Genomic DNA, 24,805 nt, shown 5'->3' with positions numbered 1-24,805 from the left:
CATTGTAATATATAACTTGCTCCGAGTTCCAAACTTAAGATTATAAGGGCTGGTTTACCTTAGTTTCCTTTACAATGCCTAATTTTATCTTGTTCAGAAGATTTATTGCAGTTGTATACTGACTAAACGATATATACTAACATTCAATTTTAAAACACGAAGACAAAACTCAAGGTTTGCTGCCAAGACTTGTAATTTACAAAATTAAACCTAAAATTCAAAATTAGTTCAAAAATTCTCCGTCGCTAGTTACGCGGTCCTTATTTAAAAAGCATTTAAGCTTATAAGCACACAAAGGAAAATTATACGTAGTAAACTTTGGTTCCTACTCTCTTTCTTTAGCAGAACTACTTTAACTGTATAGATTGATTAACTGCTTAGAAAATTCTAAACGCGATAGGATATTTTAGGAAAGTATGTTGAGATGTCAGAGTAACAAATCAAGGTTTTTAATAAATAAATCAAGTTGCTCATCAGAACGGCAGTTATCTAATTTGGAGCTTCAAAATACGCTTTGTAAAGAGAGGTCTAGAATTGTCAATTCACTCTCTTTAAATACAAATAATACTTACTATTTAAAGTGCATCTCGTCCTCTAGTGAAGGTTGACGGAAAATAGAAAAGACAGAATTACTAAGTTAAAACAAATATTATAAGATCAATTTATTTTCAAATTACTTTGTCCGATCCTTGCTCGAACAGTATATACCACCGTTCTTTCGCAGTTATCCCACCGTCTGCAACTCTGGCAATGAAAATTAATAGAACTCGTAGGATTTCATTTATTTCACTAATAGCTATTTTAATTTGTTAGCCTTTTCTATTTTCTCTTATTCCCCTCGCATTTCCTCTTTAGTATGTAAACTTAGTTAAGGTGAACGGGTGTATTTAAACTGATGTAGCGAAGAGTTTAGTCAGAGCGTTATTTCGCTATTGTGAGTGCACGTTGTTATTTCTATCAGCTGTGAACTTTGACTATCGGCTTCGCCTTATCGCCACCGAATTATTATCCTGCCGTTGTAGGTTCTGAGTCAAAGGTAGGTCTTGAGGTGTAGGTCTGTGTAGTAGGTCTGTGAGTTCTAGGTCTGTGAGTGTAGGTCTGTGAGTTTTGAGTTCAGATTAAACTGAACTGTGTAGTCTTGCACTACTTTTGACGTTTAAATTTAGTGTTGAATTATCTTTTAAGTTTCTCACCTTAGTTGATCGATGACTGACCGTAAGCACGGAAGTCCGTGCCGTGTGTAAACTATATTGCGTTCAATAAAAGGGTCTTTTACACTCTTTCCCTGTTTTATTCATCTTGAAGTCTTTTCAAGAAGTTTCAAGATTAAAATTTAAGTAGATCTAGTTATATTACATGATAGCGAAAACGACTAGATCCCACAAACTATTCTGTGATGAAAATAACTTCTGCTGTTACGTTTTGTAACTGAATGTATAATCCATTCTTTTCAATTCAAGTTCTAATTCTGTTTTTTAAATATTCTACACAGCTAAGATTCTATTTACATATTAAGCAATATTTTGTACTCCTGAAATATCCATATTTAATTTGCTCAGTCACTAAAGGAAAAGCTGACTGAAAGCTTCTGATTCTAATTTTCTAATAACACAGTTTGAGGTTTCCTACTTCTGAAAAGCAGAGCTTTTATATCAATGTTTCGGAAAAGGTCGCCAGCGATTTCTTACAAATCATGATTAAAAAATATAACTGCAGTCTCGCCTTAAGTTTCGGCTTGTAGTCATTCAATCTCAGGTAAAACAGTGTGCTGTCCACTCTGATTTGCTGTTATTATTATTATGGATGACAAAAGATAAATCAATTAAATATATATAAGTGTGTGAGAAAAAAGCAATATGCATAACTGGCATAAGCATAACTGACGATCTATATCTGAGTTACTACATTATATGTTTTTGTTTTATTTTTATCCGTGTTTCAATTAAGTTTCCGTGTCTTTTTTAATTCTTAATAAGTTATCCTGTTCGAATACTAAATGTATTTAAAATTAGGCAGAAAGCACCTTTAGATTAGCGTAGATTTTGTATAAATGTTATCGATTCCGATAATGATCAGACACAGGTTTTTCTTCTTCAGTTCCAAAACATATTTGATGCTGAAGAAGAGGAACTTATGTCTAATCGCTTTCCAAGTTCGATAGTTTTATTTAAAATCTGCGCCGGTCTACGGTCTATAAGAAACTTGGATTTTGAAATCAGTTTAATAAAGGCAGAGCATAAAATATATAAATAGAATGTTTGAGAGAATTTAAAATTGATCGTTTTTCTCCTCGAACTTCAATAGACTACGGATGTTTCCTTTACGAAAACAACAACAGATAGAGAAATTCATTACCCACGAAAGTAATCAAAATGAAAAGAAAGATGCCAATAAGAAGCTTAAAATTAAGGCAATAAAGCAATATTACATTATTTTGATTGTTGTTGTCTTGTCCGTATTACATGGAACAATGGTTGCCAGAGCCTACTTCTAAGAGAGGTTGGACTTCTAATTTTCCACTCCCAATTCTGTGGGAGAGCACCCCGAGTGGGATCCGGGGGTTTCCCACCCCTCTCCCCTTCCACCAATCCATGGAGGTAGGAAGTCTAATCCCCACGAGAGGCTCGCAGCATATTTAGAGTGCCGCCATGCCGCATCGACACTAGACATTTAGAAACTTCCATGTCTTCTCCGGGATTCGAATCCGGGCACTTTGGTACTGTAGTAGGTTCCCCTAACCACTCAGCCAAGGCTGCTCAGGGCTGCGGCCTGGTAGCTAGTGGTTGACTCCCGCCGAGTTGGTAACCAATTCTGCATGGATATATCTATACCTGGGTCGGAAGCCAACTCAGCGGTTTACCTCCCCTAACCAGTATACTATCTGGGCGACACATTACTTTGATGTAATATTTGAATAAAACTGTACTCATTTTGAAAGCAGGTCCCTTTTCTCCATAAGAAAAAAAAATTGCAGCAAAACTTGTTAATAAGAAAAGAAAGAGGAGAAAATAAAATGTAAAGCCAATCTCGGAAAAAGCAACATCATATGGATATTACGTTTACAAAATTTATTTGAAAATCTTCACTTTTTCAAAATTTGAATTCGTTAAATATAAATATTTTTTTGCCTTTCATTTATGCCATGTACTAAAATTATCATACAAACATAACTATTTTGGTACAAGATTTAAGTTATTTATTTTGAAATGGTTGCGTCGTTAGCTCCGTAAACATTAGCAAATTTCTATAGCTGCTTGTAAAACGGTTAATGGAATTAAATAAATTTATGATATTTAGATTTTCAGTATTAAGGTAGAAATAACTACATTATTCTCCCCCCTCACGAACTTTTGTTGTTTTCAAAACCAGAAAAAAAGACATTTCGTATTAGCATATTACTCATTTAACTATTTATATTACTGAATAATGAATATGAATACGATTTATGTGAATTAAATAAGATAAATTTGTATGGGTGAAGTTCTGCGATGTAAAAAAAATTGATACACAGAAGTTAGAATCAACCAGTTTAAAAAGATAGAATATACTGAAAGGATATCTTAGGCTTCCCTAAATGCGTAGAAATATCCTCGTTCTTGTTTAGATTTTTTTTAATTGTTACCTAAATAATTCTTTACATTAAATGCAAAGAAGAAAAACAGATAATAACAGTTTATAAATACAATACATTAAATAAATTACTAAAATAATTGGAGCAAAGATAGAAAGAATTATGTGCACTTTTTTTCCTTCAAAAAACTAGCATAGAAATCTAACATAAAAATTTATAATTTGTTTTATGTTAACTAGGCTAATTATCTTATTAGTTTGCCTTTATTTGCACTTTCGTTAACTCACACAAGAATGCAAGGTACTTAAATTATAAATAAGTAGACCTCTTGAATTTAAATGGAGGGCTTTTGGCATTTTTTTGCTGACCGTTATTCTATTACACTTCCTTGCTGCTTGAGTGAAGTTTGTTAGCTTAGCCTCGAAAATTTGCATTTTATCCGCGAATAGTTAAGTGCATTTTAATTTGTATGTCAAAATTAATTTGCCTTGAATATATGCTCTGCAATTCCCTCAATGGTGTTTTGGCTGTATTATATTTTAAGCTTTATGTAACCCTAAATTTTGAGTGTTAATAAATATATTTTGTCTGAAACCTTCATTTTGAATTTACGATCTCTGTAGTTAGAAAATATTAAACGAGATGGTTAGTCGTCTGATGAGCCTTTACTGTTCTAATAGTTCTGACACATTAAAATATAGAATAACCATATAACTTTATTTAAATTATATAATTGATATACGCAAATATCATATGTCCAATTCAAACTGAATGATGTGATTTTCCAAACCTGTCACTTCTATATTACATAGAACATCCACACGCTCATTTTCAGAATTTTCTGCCTTTCTTGGTACAGTTGCAAAGTTTATTCCACCTTAAAACTGATGATTGATATCATCAAAATAACCTCTGTTTATTTTATGTTATTTTGCATCCTCGAAAAATTTTTAAGTTTCAGAAATGTTTCCTGCATTTCGTCACTTAAGATTTTAAATATCTATAAAGAAATTTCAATTATAAATCAAAAATTTGATTGGTTGACTGAATGCTTTAATTAATGAAAGATATTCGAAGATTATCTGCGAAAGAACAGATAGCTTTGTGTAGGACTTTTAACGGAGACCGGACTGCATTCCCGTTACATGAGTAAAACCTGGCAAATCTCACGCAGCCAGATCATTCACTCTGTAATAGATCAAGGTAAATAAACTATCAGGTTCAGTGTTCCTCCTTACTTGCTTGGGGAACATTAGATGACCTGACTCGGAACAGGGAGCTTACTAAAGCTATGTTCAATAAATGTGGGAAGTAGACAAGATACACAGGAAGGGTATACGAAACCCTTTATTTTTCTCTCTTTACAATGATTTCCGGACTTCGGAATACAGAGATCAACCACTTGTGGTCTGAACGTAAGAATATAAAAATATTAACTAAATTCTAACTAAACTAACTTTGGATTAATAAACAAGTGTCTACTTGAAGATTGGCCGTATATTAACAGAAAGGCCGTATGTAGTACAGAGAACTGTTAACACTACAATACGTTTAAAAATTATCAAGAGGATTAAACCTCTGGCCTGGAAGGCAACCAGCAACCAAGTAAAACTGCTAAGGCAAGCGGCCTGCTTCTACTAACTCCTTCCTCTCTCTCGCTTGGCAAAAAGCCACAACTTAAGTACTTGGCGTTCGCAAGACAAATTTGCATAAATAAGTTAAAGCTTTTAATTCTGGCCGGAAGTAGAAAATAAGAAGTGATAGTAAAGATTTAAAATAAAATAAACGTTAGTAAAACTTAAGATCCTTACAAAACTACCAGTGATTTGCTACTTTAGTCCCTGTCCACTGACAGATTCAAAAAGAAAAATAAAAAAATGAGTATAAGCTTTAAAAGAAAACGGTACCCAAAGATTCCGATTGGTGAGTAAACCACAGTGTGGCGAAAATGTTTAGATCAAAAAGTGCCTAAATTAAAAAATTAAGCAGTTTAGTAAAATAAATAATTTTTTTTATCAAAACTTGCAAATTAAATTTCTATATATCACCGATTTCTAAACATAATAATTTTTTTTTGAAAAATTGTATGTAATAAATTATTTTTAATTATACACAGAAATGATAGGAAAATCTGGGGCGAATTCTAGTGATGTCATTATTTGAATGCCAACGGCAGGCGTGTTTTTTTTTTTTTTTTTTTTTTTTTTTTTTTTTTTTTTTTTTTTAATGTTTATTTAAAAGTAAGAGAAGAAAATTTCCCTTTGTGGAAAAAAGCCAACACCCCTCCAAACTGCAAATTAGTCACCATGGCACGTTTACATGTAACGGGAACCTCGCAGCTTTTATGTTAATGAGATACTGGAACAATAGCCGCCGACCAGTGGTCAAAGGCGGGAAGAGCGGCCGCGTGTGACCGCCAGTCCGAAGGCCACCCACTTTGCGGGGGATGTTGTCAGGGGAAGTGGGACGAACGTCCATCAATGTATCTTAAGCCCGACCCGGTAAACGTCCCGCCCGATTTGTACCTACCACAAAAACCAGCATCCTTCAAAAAGACACACTTGTTACTTACACCAACGGATGACGTTCACTCCAGGTTTAACTTGCTCTCCGCACACGAACCTGGTAAGTTCTGGTTATGATTACTCTATGTTTCGGTGTAATTACTTCCGTTTTGGCAAGCTCTATAGTTCTTCCCCATGCACTAACAGAAATGTATAAGCAAAAGCTACAAAACTTTCCCTTCATAAGCAATAAATTAGCTTAATTGTTTAGAGCAATTTAAAACCATTTGCAAAGTCCTCTTGAAGTGTACTTAGATAATGATATATTAGTGAAATGAAATATTCAAAATGAAACCTTTCTTAAATCAGACGATCCAGTTTACCATATTAAATGCTGAATTAAAAATAATCAATGCATAAAGAATAAAATCCAAAAACGAAAGTGATATTATTAGAAAAGGCGATTATAAATTTGCACTGCATATTAATCGTTTAAATTATTTAATATTTTTGGTTCTCTCCTTATTTTGGGAATCAGAAAATATTCCGAATTGGAAAGGATTGTTTGTTCATCCTGCAAATTAACATACTGAAGTGGTTTATGCATCTGTTTACATTTCAAATATTTACAAAAATCGGATAACTTCTCAGACTTTCGCTTTCAAGCTACGAAGAACATTCGTATATATTGATATTCAGAATTTAGTGCTATTTCAGCTGAAGTTGTAAAATTTATTTCAGCCTTGGAACTGATAATTAAATATTTGAAACAGCCTCCACAAACTTTAGTCATTTATTTATTTACTTTAGAATGTTATTGTTATTTAAATAATTAACCCTTTATTATGATTTAGACCTTTACTGTGACTTCTTATTTCCGCTTCCCCACCAGAATGCAAATACGTTTGAGAATATTTAAACTGAGGTTTTCGGATTGTAAGGTAGAGCGTGTTTCTGCCTCTTGAGGCCACGTTATTTAATTTTGCATGCTTTGATAAGATTGCAATTATTCGGCCTCGCGTTATGACTGCCATCATTTAAATTGTCCCGCCGGTTGAAGCTCTGATTCAACTTAGTGTTAGAGTTAAATTGTGTAGTAGTGGTGACTTATTATGTGAGTGAGCCTGAGACGAGCAGTTTATGTTCAAGTTTCTGATTTTTTTTAAAATGTTTGTTTTAAGCATTTTCAAGACTCTGTAGTTCATTTCAGACCCAACAATAATTCGCTTACTGTCTGTTAGATATTTTATTTGTAGTTATGCTAACAAATAAAGTCAGATTCTATAACTTCTATTTATTTTTTATCCTTTTTTTAAACTTGAGAAATATCTCTTTAATCGTTACACTTACTCATAATAGTAGGCTTTTCTAATATTTCATTATAGAGGTTTCGCAAAATTATGTCTGATTAGAATGATAGTAAGAAAATATTATTAAGCTTAAATGTGGAATCTTAAACTTTTCTCTCTTAATTTCTAAAATGGTTCTTTTTTTCTCAAATACTATGTTATGAACCTGAAACGAACTTATCTAAAAAACTGCGTAAGAGGAAAATGAGAAATCATTCGAAAACTTTAAACACAAATACATTGCAGATCTCTCTTTTTTTCCTTTTCCTCCTTTTACTTCTTCTCTCTTTTTAGTCCAAAGGGGCTTTGTCCCTGAACGACTATTGTTTTTGTTTTGCGATTTTGCGTTAAATCTGCTGTAAATGTCCATTTCACTTTTCAAACTGTTTCCACCAAATGTTAGTGTCCTGCATTATATTTGAAGAAATTAAATAATGAAAAATCTGCATAAATATATGTATATTTCTTGCATTGTGATAAAACAACGGTACATAGAGCCAGCGAATTTTGAAAGACGTAATCCTTCTGCGCATATGGGCATGTGAAAACCCAAATTTGAAGTTTGTTTTATAATCGATTTCATATTTTGTAAAACTTTAACGAGTTTTTGAGTAACAAACTCAACGATTTGAAAGCGAGCAATGGCAAAACTCTACGGGGGGGGGGGATCCTTTTTATCTCCAGCGCGTGGAACTGTGTATCGGAAATTCTAAAGATAGGCTCATTTTAAAATTATTTTGCGAAATTGCTATTGAACTGAAATTCATGGTTTAAGTGCGAAGCGCATGATATTAATAAATAAAGGTAACACACAAAACGTTAAAAAAACGCCCCTTTGGACTTAACTTAAACCTTTCAGATTTTTCTTCTTTTTTAAAGTTTTTTTTTAAAGTTTTAAAGTTGTAAAGTTCGTTCCATTAATCTGTTCAACCTCTCAGCCCTTTCCTGTTAGTTTCTCTATTTCAATTACTTTTCTTGCATCAGACTAAGTGGCAAATTAAGCTAACAAATAATGAGATAATAAAAAGAGTTTAAAAATACGTATAGTTGTATTAAATTAGACAGAGCCTCATTTCTTTAAATGCTAATTTATAGAAACTAAATAAGTATTATACTAGCATTATTTTTGCATTTTGCTCTGTGGGTCTAACAGTTAACATTCACTTTTGTGCACTCAAAAATCCGGCTTCTTGCCCGCTGTCTAAATTGCTTGTTTTTCTGTAGAAACTGTAATTTTAATTGTAATTTTTTAAAACTGTTTTAACTTTATTTGGTGTTCTTTTTTTTCTGTTTTTTACAATTTTTAATGAAGATATTTTGAGTTATGTACTTTTGTCTTGTCGCGAAGAGAAAACTGAATGAATTGAATGAGAAATACTTGGCTAATGAAATTCGAGAAAATAACTGTAAATGAAATGCGGCAAAAATTGCGTATAATTTAATATGCCGTACGAGGCAGTCATGTGAGCCCACGTCAGATTTTTTATTTATGTTATTTTATTACACTTAGCAGCTATTTAACTTCAATGACACCTTGGGTGTGGTTAGGCTGTGGCTTTAAAAAATTAATTCATGATTCCACTTCTTTTGTTGGTTAGGAATGTTTAGTTCAGCTCTAAACTAAATTTCCTTAGAATAATTATCGAAGGCCATAAATCCCAAAGAAATATTAGAAAGTGGCTATAATTAGTAGTTAATTGAATAGGTTTAAAAATTAAACCAGTTTTATTTCCCTTAATATTTGCTAATGAAAGGTTTTCATTGGTTCTCTTTTCGAAATTCTCCATCTTTTAAGTTACGTTGATTTTTGACCTCGTTATGTACTCCTAATATTGTTAATAGCCTGACTAATATATTATGATAGATCAGCGGTTCTCAGCCTTTTGACCAAGGCGTACCATCTAAACAAAAATTGAAAACCTTTAGTACCCCCACTACAAAGTATTACTACCACCACCACTCTTGAAAAAAGCTCAGATCGCAAAAATTTACGAGTGTTACAGAAAAACCTCAATCAGGATGTTGGTTTTAATTTTTGAATTTAATAGTTAAAAATACTTTGATTCTTTGCGTACCACCTATTTTTCTCTTACTTACCACCAGTGGTACGAGTATCGCCGTTTGAGAACCCCTGTGATTGATGAAAAGACAAATTTCAGCAAATGATATTTGACTAAAATGGTATGAAAATTATCTTTATAAAACGCGAAAATACACTTGATTTACAAGCTAGAGGTATGCATCTTGTTATGCTCAAATCCTTTCACTGTTACGATCTTTAGAATTACATCCTAAAATTATATTTCAATGATACAAAGATGTTCTCTTTAATAATGTGCTTGTATCGCTCTTAATTTTTTATTTTTGTCATAACATTTTGAAAAATATATTTCTTCTCTTGCTATGAATGATGATTATTAGGGCTTTTGTTCAATAACCAATTAAGACATAAGGTATGTAAGTCAATAAGACATAAAACGGTAACAATAAAGCGGTAACAAATTTCTCGTTTTCATGATTTTCTTCTGAACTTATATAATATAAGTTGTAGTTAAGTTATGAGTTAAGTTACTGTTGAGTTATATACATAGAAGTTATGAAGTGTACTACCCTTCAATTCTCTTCTCTTATAGATTTCGATATTAGTAATGTCATGTCTTCGCTAATATTGACTTTTCCATGACTTTTGAAATCTTTTTCATGAGAACAAAGGAGTGTTGTACACTTATCAACTGATAGATTTTCCTTCACCTAAGTGTAACTATCTTGATTTATATGCTAAATGAACAGAACAAAGGGTCGAAGAACCAGATAGCCTGAATTTAAACTATTCCGTAAATCCCCTAAGTTTGAAAGATGATTTACCATATTATCATCTCGTTCCACTTGATCCCACGAATGGCGGATTCCCAGTATTTCAACACCGGCCCGAGGTTCAAATTCAGCGAACGGGCTGGCTGCATGGACGTTTTCGGGGATTTCTCATGTGTAATATGTATACGGTCCAATTTCCCTTAGAAAGTTCTCCACGAAGGCATTTATTCCCTTATACAGATAACCGTCGAGTGCTTTGCAGTAGTTAAATAAACCAAACCAATCCAAAAACGTTGCACATGAACTGGAAAGCCTGCAAGCATATATTATACAGTTCATTTTTAGACACTGCTTCAAATTATTAACGCAATTCAAACTAAACTTCTGTAGCAGCATGAAATCCGATAACTGTTTAAAGTATTTATTCTATCATCTATCATAGAATTCTTTAACACCATCACAGGATTAACGTTTGCATTTTGAACCCCTGTAAATTCTCTAGTTTGTACCCCTGTAAATGTAGTTATCTTGCATTATAAGTTGTTTCTTTTGAAGCCAAAACACAGGGGAAGAAATGTTCACGCTACTTCAGGATGGAGAAACATCGAATGTACTCTACTTTTCAATATGAGTTTGTGTGCAATTCTTGATTAGCATATATCTCAGCAATCATAACTTTATAAAAGGGAATTTCATGCAATAAATAGTAAAACGTTACTAAAGTAATTTCCTTATTCAAGGAAGTGTTAAAAAATAACCAATGAAATCGTTATACTTTGGAAATTTTTATTACATGAGTAAATCTAGAATCCTGTGATGTACTCTCCTCTCGTTATTTATCCACTGTAATCATAATGTGTAATGGAACATAGTTTTAGGACGGATGTTGCAGTTAGACAAGCGAAATAAGTCACAACAATAAATATGATAAAATGAGCTTTGGGCAACTTTATGGGTGATAACAGCGGCTTCTCGCTTTTACGGAAAATAGACTTACAATTATATGTTCCCATGTCCATTGATATCTACACTTATCCTTCAAAATAGTCATTCAGTTGTAAGATGATGGCCTTTCTGTCTGATTTATGATTTAGTTGTGAGGATGGGTGCTGGTGTCAGTTCTTAGACTAAGATCGTCTGTCCTCAGAACCTCTTTCTCTGCTCCATGAACTCAGAAATCGTATAAATTGAAGAGAATAATTTAATTTGAAATGCAAAACTTTCACTAACAACACAAGCACAATGATAGCAAAAAGTCTAAATTTATATAGATGAAATAACGCAAATCTATAAAGTGATAACTTCTTCGGCTAGCCACGTCAAATACATCGGAGAGAAGTTCCACTAAAATTTAACATGAGGTACTAATACAATTTTTATAACAATTCAACAGTTAATTTTACTAGTTAAAATTCGAAATTGATTTCTTATAAATTTCGTTGAAACCATCTCAGAAGAATCCAGCATTATTTTTTCTATTTACCTGAGAGGTTTTTCCAGTTGACTCTGAAATTTAATTGGCACGCCACATGCAGAGGAAAATAAGAAAAGAAGCTCATTTATTATCAGCATAAGGGTAATCAATTGTGAGCATTGAAATTCATTAGTTAATAAATGAGTATTCTACGCTTCTGATTATTCGACAGATAATAATAATGCGCTGCATGTTAAAGGAATAATAGATGGAAATATTACTTTTCATAAAATTCATTTTGTTTACATGTTATTTCTTAAAAGATCAAAATTCATTTTTATGAACGATAATTTTCAGACATTATGATTTGAATGAAACATATAGATTTTAGGAAATGCATACATAATATAAATTATATATATATATGTGTGTGTGTGTGTGTGTGTGCCATGATTCCGAGAATAGAGAAAAGTAATTGGCTTTGCAGTCGTTCTAGCTCAGCGTGAAGCCTTACAGATGAAGATAACACGAACTTGAAGAATTTCCAGTCTTAATTTTCACACATATAAAATCATCTCCGGAGATGTTTACCAACCATGATGAAATCCGATGCATTGCTTTGATTCAATCATAATGAAATATGATAAATTGCTATTTACGTTGATTCTTAAATTTAAGACGCAGGCCTTTAGACGGGGAAACAAAGCGAGGAGATATTAGCAAGGTGGGGGCTATCAGAAGTGACGTAATTAACTGCCAGGGGTTTTTATACCAGAGTAGGGGCGATTCTAGCGATGAGCTACGATTGGTTAGTTATTAATTTTAGTTACCTTTTTCAAGCAGCGTTACGTAATGTCGAAAGATCTCGAATTTGGGAGGACAGATGAATTTAGGGGGAGATCACCAAATCTAGAATGTTAATTTTGAAGTCGCCAAATAATTTTTAAAGCGGCTATTGTATTTTTTTATATCTTACATATATAGGGTATATATACATATATTAATTATTAATTTAAGAGTATATACTTAAATTAATAATTTAATAGTACTAGATTAAACCATCCCAAGAAGATTCGAAAATTGTAAAGAAATCCCTACATTTTTAAATAATGATACGATCTCTTACTATTTTAGACTATTAAAGACTATCCCTTACTATTTTAGAATTTTCTTATTTAAAGTGGATATAGTAGTCACATTAAAATTTCTTTATTATTAAATATATATATAATTAGTTAGTTAATAGTTATAAGCATATATATATAGCATAAAATATGCTTATAACTATTAACTATATATAATTAAAATACAAATGTCTAATGTGTAAAGAGATGAAAAAAGAAAATTTTCAGTATTCGTCAAGAGTTCTTCAAATGCTGTTGAAATCGAAAGGAGCTAGAATTTTCTGCTATTTGCACCGTCCATTAGCTTATCACGAATGCAGTCTAGTTAGATTTAACTGTCTCCATTTCAAAAGATGTATTTGCGGCAGTACAGGGATATGTTGTAATAAATATAAATAGATCATAAGAAAGATTCTTTAGAGATACTTCTAATTTTATATTTAATTTGGATCATGTATTTACAAACATTCTAAAATTGTACCTCTTAAGTGTTATCTACTGTGACTTTTAGAGGAAACAATAAAGCAACTCGTATCCTACTGATACGACCTTCAGCCACATCTAGTTCAAAAATTCTATCGTGGCCAAGAGACGATTTATAACACTTGGTTTACTGTTCCTATCAATCATTTAGCTCTTATCTCAATACATGTTTTCCCAGCTCTATGATAATTTTCTTAGAAACTCCGTCAGAAAGCAGATCAGGGCATTTTCTATACCCCAGCTTCCTCTAACAGCAACCCCGCTAGAGAAAAGCTTGTTCAAAGTTATGGCTGCCAGCACCACGCCAGCTTGGTAGCGAATGTAAACACTAGATTAGTATACACAAGACTCGTTAATATTATATTAACGAGTATTTATTATTTAACACATATAAATATTATGTGTCTCTGTTAAATATCCATAAGAAATTATTTCCATGTTTATCTAATGAAGCGAAAACTAGCATTCGAGAAAATGATTAGTTATAGATTAATTAATTATGGGCATTTTGCATGTCTTTTGTGTTGTTAGACATTAAATGTTTGGCCATTCCTAAATTTTCTAACTTAACGTATAAGTTTTTAAAAACAGATTTCGAAGTCGAGAACTCTAAACTAGAAGTACGAAAATAAAAACAAATCAAAATACTTAAAAATTGGATTTCTTAATGTTACAAAAGTTCTCCATTTAACTCTCATTGAAACAGAAGGAGAAGAGATGACTATCTTAATAAACAGCATCGTCATCTGGGATTCTTAACAGCTAGAAATCTAAAAAATCTTAGCTGCTTAAGTATATATTTACTAAGCACTCATTTTACCGCAATTGACAAAAAGAATGTAAGCTCATCCCTAGAGATCTCCAATGTCATGAACTATTCAACATTCTCTCACTTTGTTATATTAATTATGACTGCTGCTACATTACCTTAAATACACAAAAATTTACATCTTCTGATTAGAATGGTTTAATTAAACAAGAATTAGAAATGAAAATTTAAGCTAACGCTCCTTTGTGCTGAAAACTTTTAAAAACAGCATATCTAGAATCTCCGATAGACAGTGTTGCGTGCTGGAGATATCTTATTTAGTAGAGTGTTGTCACTGCTGGCTTTGAAATCTTTGAGTTTTTTAAACAAAAATTCGTTAAACGTTTACAAAATATGAAATAGATTAAAAAAACAAATTCGAAATTCAAAGTTGGTGCCAATATTCAGATGGATAACTATGTTATTCAAAATTTTATGGCTCTAGCTACCATTTTTTACTTCCTTGTACGAAGTAAAAAGGAAGTATTGTAATTGCGAAAAGTTTCAGACAGCATATTTCAACGAAAATATCCATTTTGACCGCTATCGAATGCAATTTAACGATGTTTTTGCGTGATATCTGTACGTAAGAACAGAATAAAAGACTCATTTCCTCCAAAAAATTATAAAACTGCTTTAAAATTAATTTGAAGAGAATTTTTCGTGGCGTCTGTACGAACGTATCTCGCATAACTCAAAAACGAGTAGCCTCCGAACGTTGAAATTTTGTATATGGGACTGCTATAACATTTAGATGTGCATCTCGTTTTTTGGTTGCAATCCACCGAACCAAACGTATATAAATATAATTATATATATATCCACTCTGTTACCCGGCTCAGTGATCTCAGTTTCTTTACTCTTATATGTTTGTAAGTTCTACATTTTTTGCTTTAAAAATTATTGTATTATGTTGTTTTTATCTTCTGGTTAAGGTTTTCATGCCTTTAGTAAATCTGTACGCAATATTTTTAGAATTATCAACAATTTTAAAGTTGTCTAAGTGCCGCTAAGCCTTTTTTTTATGGCGGCCATTAATGTTTACATTTGAAACAGGAGACTAGTTGATTTGTTGCCAATCTAGAGAAACTTAGCTTCGCAACAACAAAGACAACGCATTCATTTATTATTGCCAATTAAATCGTGCTTAATTATTTCTGGAATTTTTTCGAGGAAATAAGTGTTTAAGATTTACTTCGTAATTTTTAATATAGATATTTTGAGTTTTTATGTATTTTTGCCTTCTCGCGAAGTGAGAACTGAATTAATTAAATGAGAAATACTCAATCGTCTGTGAAAAACTGTTTCTTTTTTGTTTTGTTTGCTTAATTTCTTTTATACATCATTCTAGCTTTATTACAGTATTTGAATAGAACATGTGGCAACGATTAGATAGTTCTATTCTTTAAATGATATAAATTTTGTGCATTATGAGTTATAATATGAACGAAATATATAAGTTAACTTTTGTATAATTATTGGATTATATAACAGTTAACTTAGTTTCCGTTATATAATTATTATATAAGTTAACTGTTATATAATTATTAATACTGTTAAGTGAATCTAGCGCCAGAATGTCGTTATGGTAAACAAATACTAGAGTGAATTTTAAAGAATGCATTTATTATATCGTGGTTTATGCGCTGTCGGCGAAATAGATTTAATTCAATCCAATAAGTTTAAATGAAATGCAAGAAAAATTGCGTATAATTTAATATTCCGTACAAGGAAGTCATGTGGTGTACACATCACATTTTTTTTCCACAATACGAGAAACATGCATACTTTCGTGAAGATTTTTCATTGTTCATTTTCTTTAAGTATAACAGAGCCCAATAATATTTTGTGGCAACAATTTGAAAAGTAATTCAGCGCTTTTAGTGATTCGTAGCAAAACGTCTTTCCGAGACTAAGAGACCTTCTGGGCTCACGCTCCTTTGGGCTAAAACTGGAACGTATGTAAAGCTTATATTATTAAAAATTAACTAGCTTATTCTTTTACAAAGAGGTCTTCGTATTTGTCGAATTCTGAGAAAAGGTGTTAAGTTGGGGCTAAGTTATTTGATGAGAGCGTTTTCAATAAAATCACCAAATTTAATAAAAAGAAATATTTCGCGTATAGTTTATTGCAATAGCCACTGCTGAAAATTATATAAAAATAATTTCTTTATTAACATTGCATACTTAGAAATACTATGAACGACGAACACATTAACGTTCTTATCGCAATCCGCAACTGTATTATAATTTATTGAAAAACACTTAAAAGTATGACAAATACCATATTTTAGCGATGAAAAATTCATGTATTTTACTAAGCGATACCGCTAGAATAGAATTACTAGAATGTAACAGAAATGATAATCAGTATTCCTTTAAGTAAATTTTACCAGGTTAAAAAAAGGAAAGATATTAAATCACTAACTGATTAAGCATATAAAAAACGAGTAATGACTGTTCATGCGTGGTGCAGACTAAACTGACGGTCAATGTTGCAAATTAATTTTCTTTTCTGAAATCGAAGCGAAATTCACAGCAGCAAAAAATATTTTACTTCTTTTTGACTATATCGCGGATGTTGATTTCAGGGAATGATGTCGATTTTCCTTTCACAAGCGTTGTACTACCCAAGCTGGATAAGCTGTGTTTAAAATTCTGCCCTACTGACCCTAATGTTTCTCCATTTTTTTTTTTTTTTTTTTTTTTTTGTGTCTTTTTTTTTTTTTCAATTCTTTTAATCCGAAATCTATGAGAGCCTAATCCCATTGGCTGAATCTGTGTCCCCTTTACCTACTCGGAAACAAGCAAATAAAAAATTTACGATAGAAATCCAATGTGACGTCACAAATACTGGTTGACGAATCCCAAACGAAACATTTTGCCCAATCCTATACCACATCCGGAAATGAACAAAAATGCATCGCGAAAAAATATCCAGTTCGTTCACCCATAGAGCATCTTCCCGGAAGGTGATTTCGGAACTCAATTCGAACGGTCCTTCCCCTCCCCTTCCCAACAACGGCAGAATTGTTGAATTTAACAAAATCAACTCCACCAATAATCGAGCATGTCCAACTACCGTAACGATGGTGCTGGACGGTGGACATGAAGCTTGGACTAAAGTAACTCTTGGCGATCACTAAGCCAACATGTTTTTCTTCATGTAGGTGTGACCACAAGATGGTTATAAGCCGGAAGATGGTGCCGTTGGTATCATTTTTGGCTGCCCTTCGCATTCTCACCGAAGGTAAGTCTTTTACTTTCTTCTAAGTATTTCTTATATGTAAGTTTTCTTTAATGATGATATTTTGTGTTGGAACAGTTTCCTAATGAGTCTCCTCTTCAGCAATCAGATCGCCTTAACTTCAAGGTCAGTTCATTACATAACTGATTGTGAAGGTCAGACCCAAAATATACAAGAATCTCTTTAACTGAAGATGTGAAAAACAATGATAGAGTTGTTCATAAAAACAATATGAAAATATTTAAAATTTTTTTTAAACGAAACCTGAAAAATTATCCGCTTTTTCAGCTTTGTAAAAGTACACGCATTTTCCTTTGTTCAATGATCGGCGCTTTCCAATCGTTTTATTTACATCTGAAAGTCTTTTATTTACATCTATTGTTTTATTGGAAAGGATATAAAAATGAATTATTAAATTTTTTTCCCAAAAATTAAAGTTAACGCATGGCAAAGTAATACTTTTTACTTTTTTTCTCGAATATTTAAAATTATAACTTTTTATGATTTAAATTTTTTGTTCAGTTACGCTGAGTTCATTGATGGCTATTTTAATATGATGTAAAACTATTCTTACTGTGTTATGTATGTCCCTATGTTTAATGAAATGCATATAACTACCAGTAGCAAAAAATTCCTGCATAATAGCTTTTTAAAAAAAGAATTTATTAAGTTGAAATCGCATATTTCAGTCCTCTTGGCTCATATTTTACCTTAAGCTACGAAAGTCAATGTTATATGTATTATCAAATTTGTTAGCTTAAATATTATGTTATTTTTATGTTTTATTATAATGATCATTCACATTACATGTTATTTTGTAAGTTTTTGAAAATGTGCTTTTATACATTTATTGACATTTATTGACTTTTATAAAAACATTTGCATGTGCTGCCTCCCCCCCCCCAAAAAAAAGAAAAGAGGCATCTCCTTGGTAGGATCTGAAATTTACTTAATCTTCGGAGCAAAAAAATTGTAGGACATCTGAAGATACTACATTTGAGATAAATTTCTATTTTATGTTTACTATCTTATTCTATAATTTATATTACTCATCTAATTTTCCAATGATTTAAAAATTATCTTGAAAAGTCATAGATTAAAAAATATAGAAAAAAAATATTTTACGAAGTAACAGATGCTGCTCATTAAAACTATTGCACACGAGAAACTATTTTTTTATTTCATGTAACAGAAGCCCTAAAATTATAATGATTAGGGAAAGGAAATATTTTAAGTACTCTAGGAAAATCTAAAAAACGTAGTTAGCTTGAAATTAATTATATCATGATTAAATGATTAAACATTCAAGGTCATAAGATCCGTCAGTGGCTAGCAACTTCCTATTAAATGTTTCAATAGGTAATAGGCGAAACATCCCCTGGCGGGGATGCATGCTTGTAAACATTAAAGTAAGCAGTATTAACGATACCTAATCTCCTCCTGTGATACATTCCATTAGTAATTCCTCAGTTGGTGCTCGGTATCTGTGATATTTTGGGGTGCCTGAATCATCTGGTGGCCTACCGTATCCCATACATACCGATTGGCAAAAAGTTTGGTAATCTAGCTGGCTAAGGAAGAGTGTCAACAGTTCAGAGACTGTGAGAGATATGCATGCGAACCGTCTGAGATCTAGTATTATCCTGTTTAAAAATGCCTTCACTACGGCGTGCCATGCAGGGTAACGCAAACGTCCGCGGGACGTCATCAACTTATCGTTGATCTGTTAAAGTTGTATGCAGCATGAATAGAGCCAAATTGCTATCGGAAGAGACAGCACCCCACACTATGACGCCAGCGGTAATGGCTGTATGCTTCTACAAAACAAAGGCTGATTGGGACCAATGGTCCTGGTCCCTCTTCATTCGGACACAATAGTTATCTGCTCCAAAATTAAGGCGAGATTCATGGCTGAAAACTAGGTGATGCCATTCGGCTTGCGGCCATGATGATCACCTACGACGCCACTCCAGACAACTCTGTCGATGTTGTGGGTTAAAGGCAGACATCTTAAAGGCCGCTGTTATCTTAATCCTGCCTCAGCCAAGTACCGTGAGATGGCGAAAGGTTCCACGGGTAGTATGCAAGAGGCTGTAACACCTTAAATAATGAGCAATGATGCCGTAGGGTCAGTTCGGGGCTGTGACATAATCATCAGGTTTTGCCTTCCGTTCATGCACCTTCGCCTTCTACAGCCTTGATTCTGTAGATGAGTACCTTGCAAAACCAAATTGCAAGGTACTCATCTACAGAATCAAGCATAATAATGAGTACCTTGCAATTGCAAAACCAAATTGCAAGGTACTCATTATTATGCTGGAACTGTTACCAGCACCTTTGAACAGCCATGTGCATACGGTGCAAGTAGCGGCCTTTTGCTCGGAATGACTAGTCTGGTTCACGCATCCTTTCTATGCGATCATGTTCGAAGTCATCCAATTGTCTAAAATCTTCAACAATATCGTAACGGCATTATTGGTTGTATCTTCAGGGAACTGCAAAGCCAAAAACAAAAAACGGTAAACCCTCTACAATTGTTACTTATTTTATGCGCTGCCAGTTGCGCAGTGAAATCGCACGCTGTGAAGCGTTATTATTTTTTAAGGGTGCTTTTTTTTTTTTTTTTTTTTTTTTGCAAAGGAGTGTAATTACAGGTATGATAGATGCATCTTATTAAATCCCCCTTTTCTCTTCTTCTTTGGCTATTATACCTTAACAAAATTCATATTCTCAAACTTGTAATGAAAAATCGGACGTAATTTTCTTTTTCAAAATTTTAAGCTCAGATGTTTGGATAATGCATCTCTGAAAGATATATCTTTGCATAAATGCATATATGTATCTCTGGAATATGCATTCCTAAGTATCATTAAGCCTTTATATAAGCTTTAAAGTTTGTGCATCTGGATTAGCCGGTGTCTCTAAGCTCCCGATCTTCTGGGAAGCATTTTTGTGTTTTAAACTGATAATTTACTATGTAAGTTATCAGTTTAAAATAAAAGTTGTGCAAGGAATTTTCCCCTTCCCCTGCAAAAAAATAGCAGTGAGACTGTACAAGTGGCACAAAACTAAAATTTGGTGAACGGTGATTCGTCTACTACCAGTATTTGGCGAATGGGGAAATCTCCACCCCAAGTTGCCTTTTACGTGGGAAAGAGTGTAAAGAATTTTCGCTTTTCTCATATCTAGTCTACGTAGTGCACGTTCGACATGCAATCGGAGGATTCAAAGCTCGATTTCCAGCAAGCACTTTACTGATTTTTAGTATTTCTTGCTCCAGAATGCCTAATAGACTCTATAAATGTTAAATACATTTTAAACCTTTCCATTATTTTTTTCACTTTGTTAAGATTTCACTCCTTAACTCAATTTCTTGAAACCTGCTGAGTGTTTCAAGAGAGTTATCACTCCGTGTGTGTGGAATTAAAAACTAAGTCAGAAGAAGATTTAAACAGCCTTTTTATTTAAAACTTTAAACTGAGCAAAGTCATGGCTTGTACTTACAATTTAAATTTCAGCAGTTTGCGGGATTTCAGATAACGCAAATGTGAACTTAAAATTAAAATTAATTGGATGCTGGAGATCTACAGTGCAAAAAAAACTTAACAAGCGTTGGCTTAAATTTAACTGAATGCGTAAATAAATTCAGTTAATAAAATGGCTGACGATTGTCGAAGAACTGGGAGAAAGAAATTGAAGTTTTATGATAGGAAATAATACTAGGTTTAGTGTCTCTGCCAAGACTCTTAATCTAAACTTTTAACAACTCAGATCTTTTCTCAGTTACAAATCTCATTCCATCCTTGTGAGAGTTAGCCAAGCGCGGGTTTTATAGTATAGTTCAATATAATATGCTGTTGAGTTAATTAGCACAAAATACTCTACAACTGCAATTTTATATTTATAATTGAGGATTTAAATTTCTCTCCTTTCTTCCATTATAGAGACGGAGCTTACATTCATAAGGGATTGTTCGTACTACAATTCTTCTCTCTCAGGCTGTAGAAACATTAGGATATTTTGGAAGCAGGAGATGTGAAAAATAAGCAACGCCCTAAGGTGTAGAAGCATACTAAGAAGGCGGTAAAATACCTTAAGTACTTCCGCTTTTAAAGGGCGACTGAGGTTTAGGGGACCCAATCGCGAAATCATAGTAGTTCAGAATCGTTCTCCACCACCTTTTTTAGTTCACCGTAGAGATATTATGTTATTTAGAGGCAGGAGACATGAAAATAAACAATGCCCTCAGTCGGACTCGAACCTCGGACCTCTCGACTACGCGCCGAGCGTGCTGATCATTACACCACAAAAGCATGCTAAGAAGACGGGAGAAATACCTTATAAGGCGTCACTCTCTGAGGTCTAATGATTTTGACTTCCTGAAACAATATTGAAAGTCTTTTTCTCTTGATTCAGACTCAAGTCCAAATAATTTCAAATTCAGTACGCAAATTTTTCAATACAAAGATTACGTGCTACCATTTGAACTCAAATCGTTTCTTCTTATCTTTTGTACAGTAGGAATATCATATGCATTACCTTTTTTTAATATAAGCACTTTCGAAAAGTTTTTGATAAATTTCACTGGAAAGTAATATTTTCCATTTTTCATCTTATTCTGTTGCACACATTACGTCGCCATAACGTAAATTTAACATTCTAATTTACTAATATATTATTATATAAAATAAATAATTTATATGATTTCTTTGCAGCTTACAATTTAGCTATCTGTATGGATACCTTAACTAAAGAAACCCCCTTACATAAATCTTTAAAAATAGGAAATATTAATAAAAACAGCAGAAACGAAATAGTAGACAGTCATAAATTTACGTACTATTTCATTTCTCCTGTTTTGAGTTTTATTTCCTATTTTTAAAGATAAAATTAATATAAAAAACATCTTGATACCACAAGACAACCTTCAAATATTTCAGTTCAATATGTGTTGAGACCAATTTAGTTCAGACAGACCTGTTTCTTCATGGTTCTGGTAATAATTCATCCAATTCAGAAGATTATGCAAAATTTACTTCTATATAAGCGGGGTTAAATATTTCGGTTTCTTAAATTCACTTCATGTTGCTTCTGAATTACACAGGATTATTGACTCTTGCTTAAAGAACACATCGTTAAAGTTAAATTATGCTTGATCTCTTATTGGAAGTAACTTGATTCAAGCAAGTAGTAAGTTGAAATTAGCGTGAATTTTCAAAAAGAAAATTTCATGTGTTTACGTGTATTAACCAATTTGGCTTCTCTGAATTATTATAGAAGTCTTGTTGATTGAAAATTCATTGCAAGTTCTTACGTACAGTATTTTTTTAAGTTGAACTATAAGCTCTGGTATTAACAAACTTTCAGTTATTTTATGATTACTTTAGTAAATGTTTGAACATAAACTCAGCAAAACCTTGAGGTAGTCAACAGTAGTCAAATCCACTCCAGTGGTTTGGTGGTCGGGGAATACAGGGAAGAGATCTCTGGATACGTCCCACTCGGATTCCCCTTCAAAACCAGGACGGAGCTGATCGAAGTCGCACTGTTACCTATAAGATGGCTAAGGCTCATGCCACCGACAGCGCTTTTAGCCACAATAAATTCCTAGACTTATTCTAATATTGCTGTCAGCAAAGTGAGACAAGCCACAACAACATATCTATATTTTAGGAAGGATCTATATTTCTCTTTTTTAAAACTGCACCAGTTCTAAATATTATTCTTTGATTTCTTACTTAAAACTAAAAGGAAATTTATTTTAGAAGTTTGCAGAGACATTAAGTTATTTAAAAGCAGGAGATGGGAAAAATGAGCAATGTCCTCGCCGGGGCTCAAACCACGGATCTCTAGAATTCGCGTCGAGTGCGCTGACCACTATACGACGAAGGCATGCTAAGAAGCTGGGAGAAATACCTTATAAGATATAAAGAAGAACTGTATAATAAAATGAAAGAAAATGTAATAATATAGCAGTGAAATTTTGGAGGAGTAGAAAAATGTATCCAATAACAAAAGGTTTCATGAATAGTCTTTAGAATCTGGGTCTTAAAAGCAATTGTATGATTTTGAGTATATAAACAAGCGTGCACTTAGAAAATTGAGCTATTCTTTACCATTACGAAATCCATTGAAAAATGTATCCAATAACAAAAGTATAAATTACCATTGAAAAATGTATCCAATAACAAAAGGTTTCATGAATAGTCTTTAGAATCTGGGTCTTAAAAGCAATTTAATGATTTTGAGTATATAAACAAGCGTGCACTTAGAAAATTGAGCTATTCTTTACCATTACGAACATAACACTAATTATCTATTGCAGGCAAGAACTCATTCGTGTTAACTTCTGCTATATACATAAATTTTCGTCTCGCATTAGCTGACTGAAATAATTTGATAATATCTTCGATTTTGTTATTTTACATTATTTATTATTTCCTATAATTTGTACAAATGATTCATTTCATTCCAAACTTTTCATTTTTAACTCTTCGTGTATGCACCTGCATCACAGAAAACTCTATAACAGACGTCTTTCTCTTCAGGCATCGAATAATTTTCACTTTTAATTATTTTTACCGATTTTTAATATTTACCAAACTATACATTTGTGTATTTGTTAGCTATTCCATCTGTGCGCAATTTTTTGTAACATCTATGCAAATGAGTGCTGTCTCAAATTACTTTTATTACTAAAATCTTTTCATTTGTGAATGAAACTCTAATGACATTCATTAAACACACAAAATACTACGGTTTCTAGATATTACTATTTTTAAGGCGGTTAGATGCATTTGGAAATTTTAACAAAATGAAAATAAAATGAAAGATATCATGAATTTTAAAAAGTTTCAGCTGGAACTGGAGACTTAGAACTGGAGTTTATTTAAAGTTTTTGGTTATGATCTTCCGATTCTTATGTTACTGAAACGCAGTAACATACACGCAAATTTCACATAGAATTTAAGCAAATTATATTCTAAAACAGAGAAAATATTTTTAAAAACGTACAAAGATTATTTCTGCTTTCTAAAAAAGATTTCGTAGATAAATAAATGTATTGATTATTCTTTCATTTTTGGCGCAGTGGCTAGCGCGTCGCGAAGTAGCACCACGGGTCCGGGATTCGATCGCCGGGCTGGGCATGGTTGACTCAGCCTTTCACTCCATGAGTGAGCCTATAAAATGAGTACCAATTTCGCTTGGGTACTAAACACCGGAGGTGCTGCGACCAAGCTGACCACTTGTCCAGGGTGTATGCTCATGCACTGTGGGGCCCACGGTCACGAAAGCAGATATCAGGGCACTACAGACCATGGCTCACTAAGGGCTGTTGCATCAATGAGTTTAGTTTATTCTTTCATTTTGAGCGCGATAAATTATTTCATGGTCATAATCAAGTTGTAGTATTCTATTCCTTAACTAGCTTACCTTCGACCTTACTGGGACCATCAGACGATTATCGTGTTTGTTTAAGTATCAAGGAAG

The 24,805-nt window shown here is 32.8% G+C and overlaps 1 protein-coding gene across 2 annotated transcripts in view; it reads left to right on the top strand.

Annotated features, from left to right (window-relative positions):
* Positions 1-6,047: 6,047 nt before the first annotated feature.
* LOC118196873 (uncharacterized) overlaps positions 6,048-24,805 on the top strand; it is an 86,024-nt gene continuing 67,266 nt past the window's right edge. Inside the window, exons 1-2 of one of the 2 annotated variants that reach the window (XM_035368361.2) lie at positions 6,048-6,196; positions 17,238-17,317. In XM_035368361.2, coding sequence (XP_035224252.2) covers positions 17,251-17,317 — 67 coding nt within the window. In that variant the 5' untranslated portion in view covers positions 6,048-6,196; positions 17,238-17,250. The remainder of the gene's footprint in view (positions 6,197-17,237; positions 17,318-24,805) is intronic. The other variant, XM_035368367.2, reaches the window with a different exon arrangement.

Source organism: Stegodyphus dumicola, chromosome 9 (assembly GCF_044657685.1).
Source record: "Stegodyphus dumicola isolate Sdum_Otavi_A_Nest chromosome 9, ASM4465768v1".
NCBI classification, from domain to species: Eukaryota; Metazoa; Arthropoda; class Arachnida; order Araneae; family Eresidae; genus Stegodyphus; species Stegodyphus dumicola.
The sequence above is the reverse complement of the archived record's forward strand: the minus strand, read 5'-3'. Positions and strand labels throughout refer to the sequence as shown.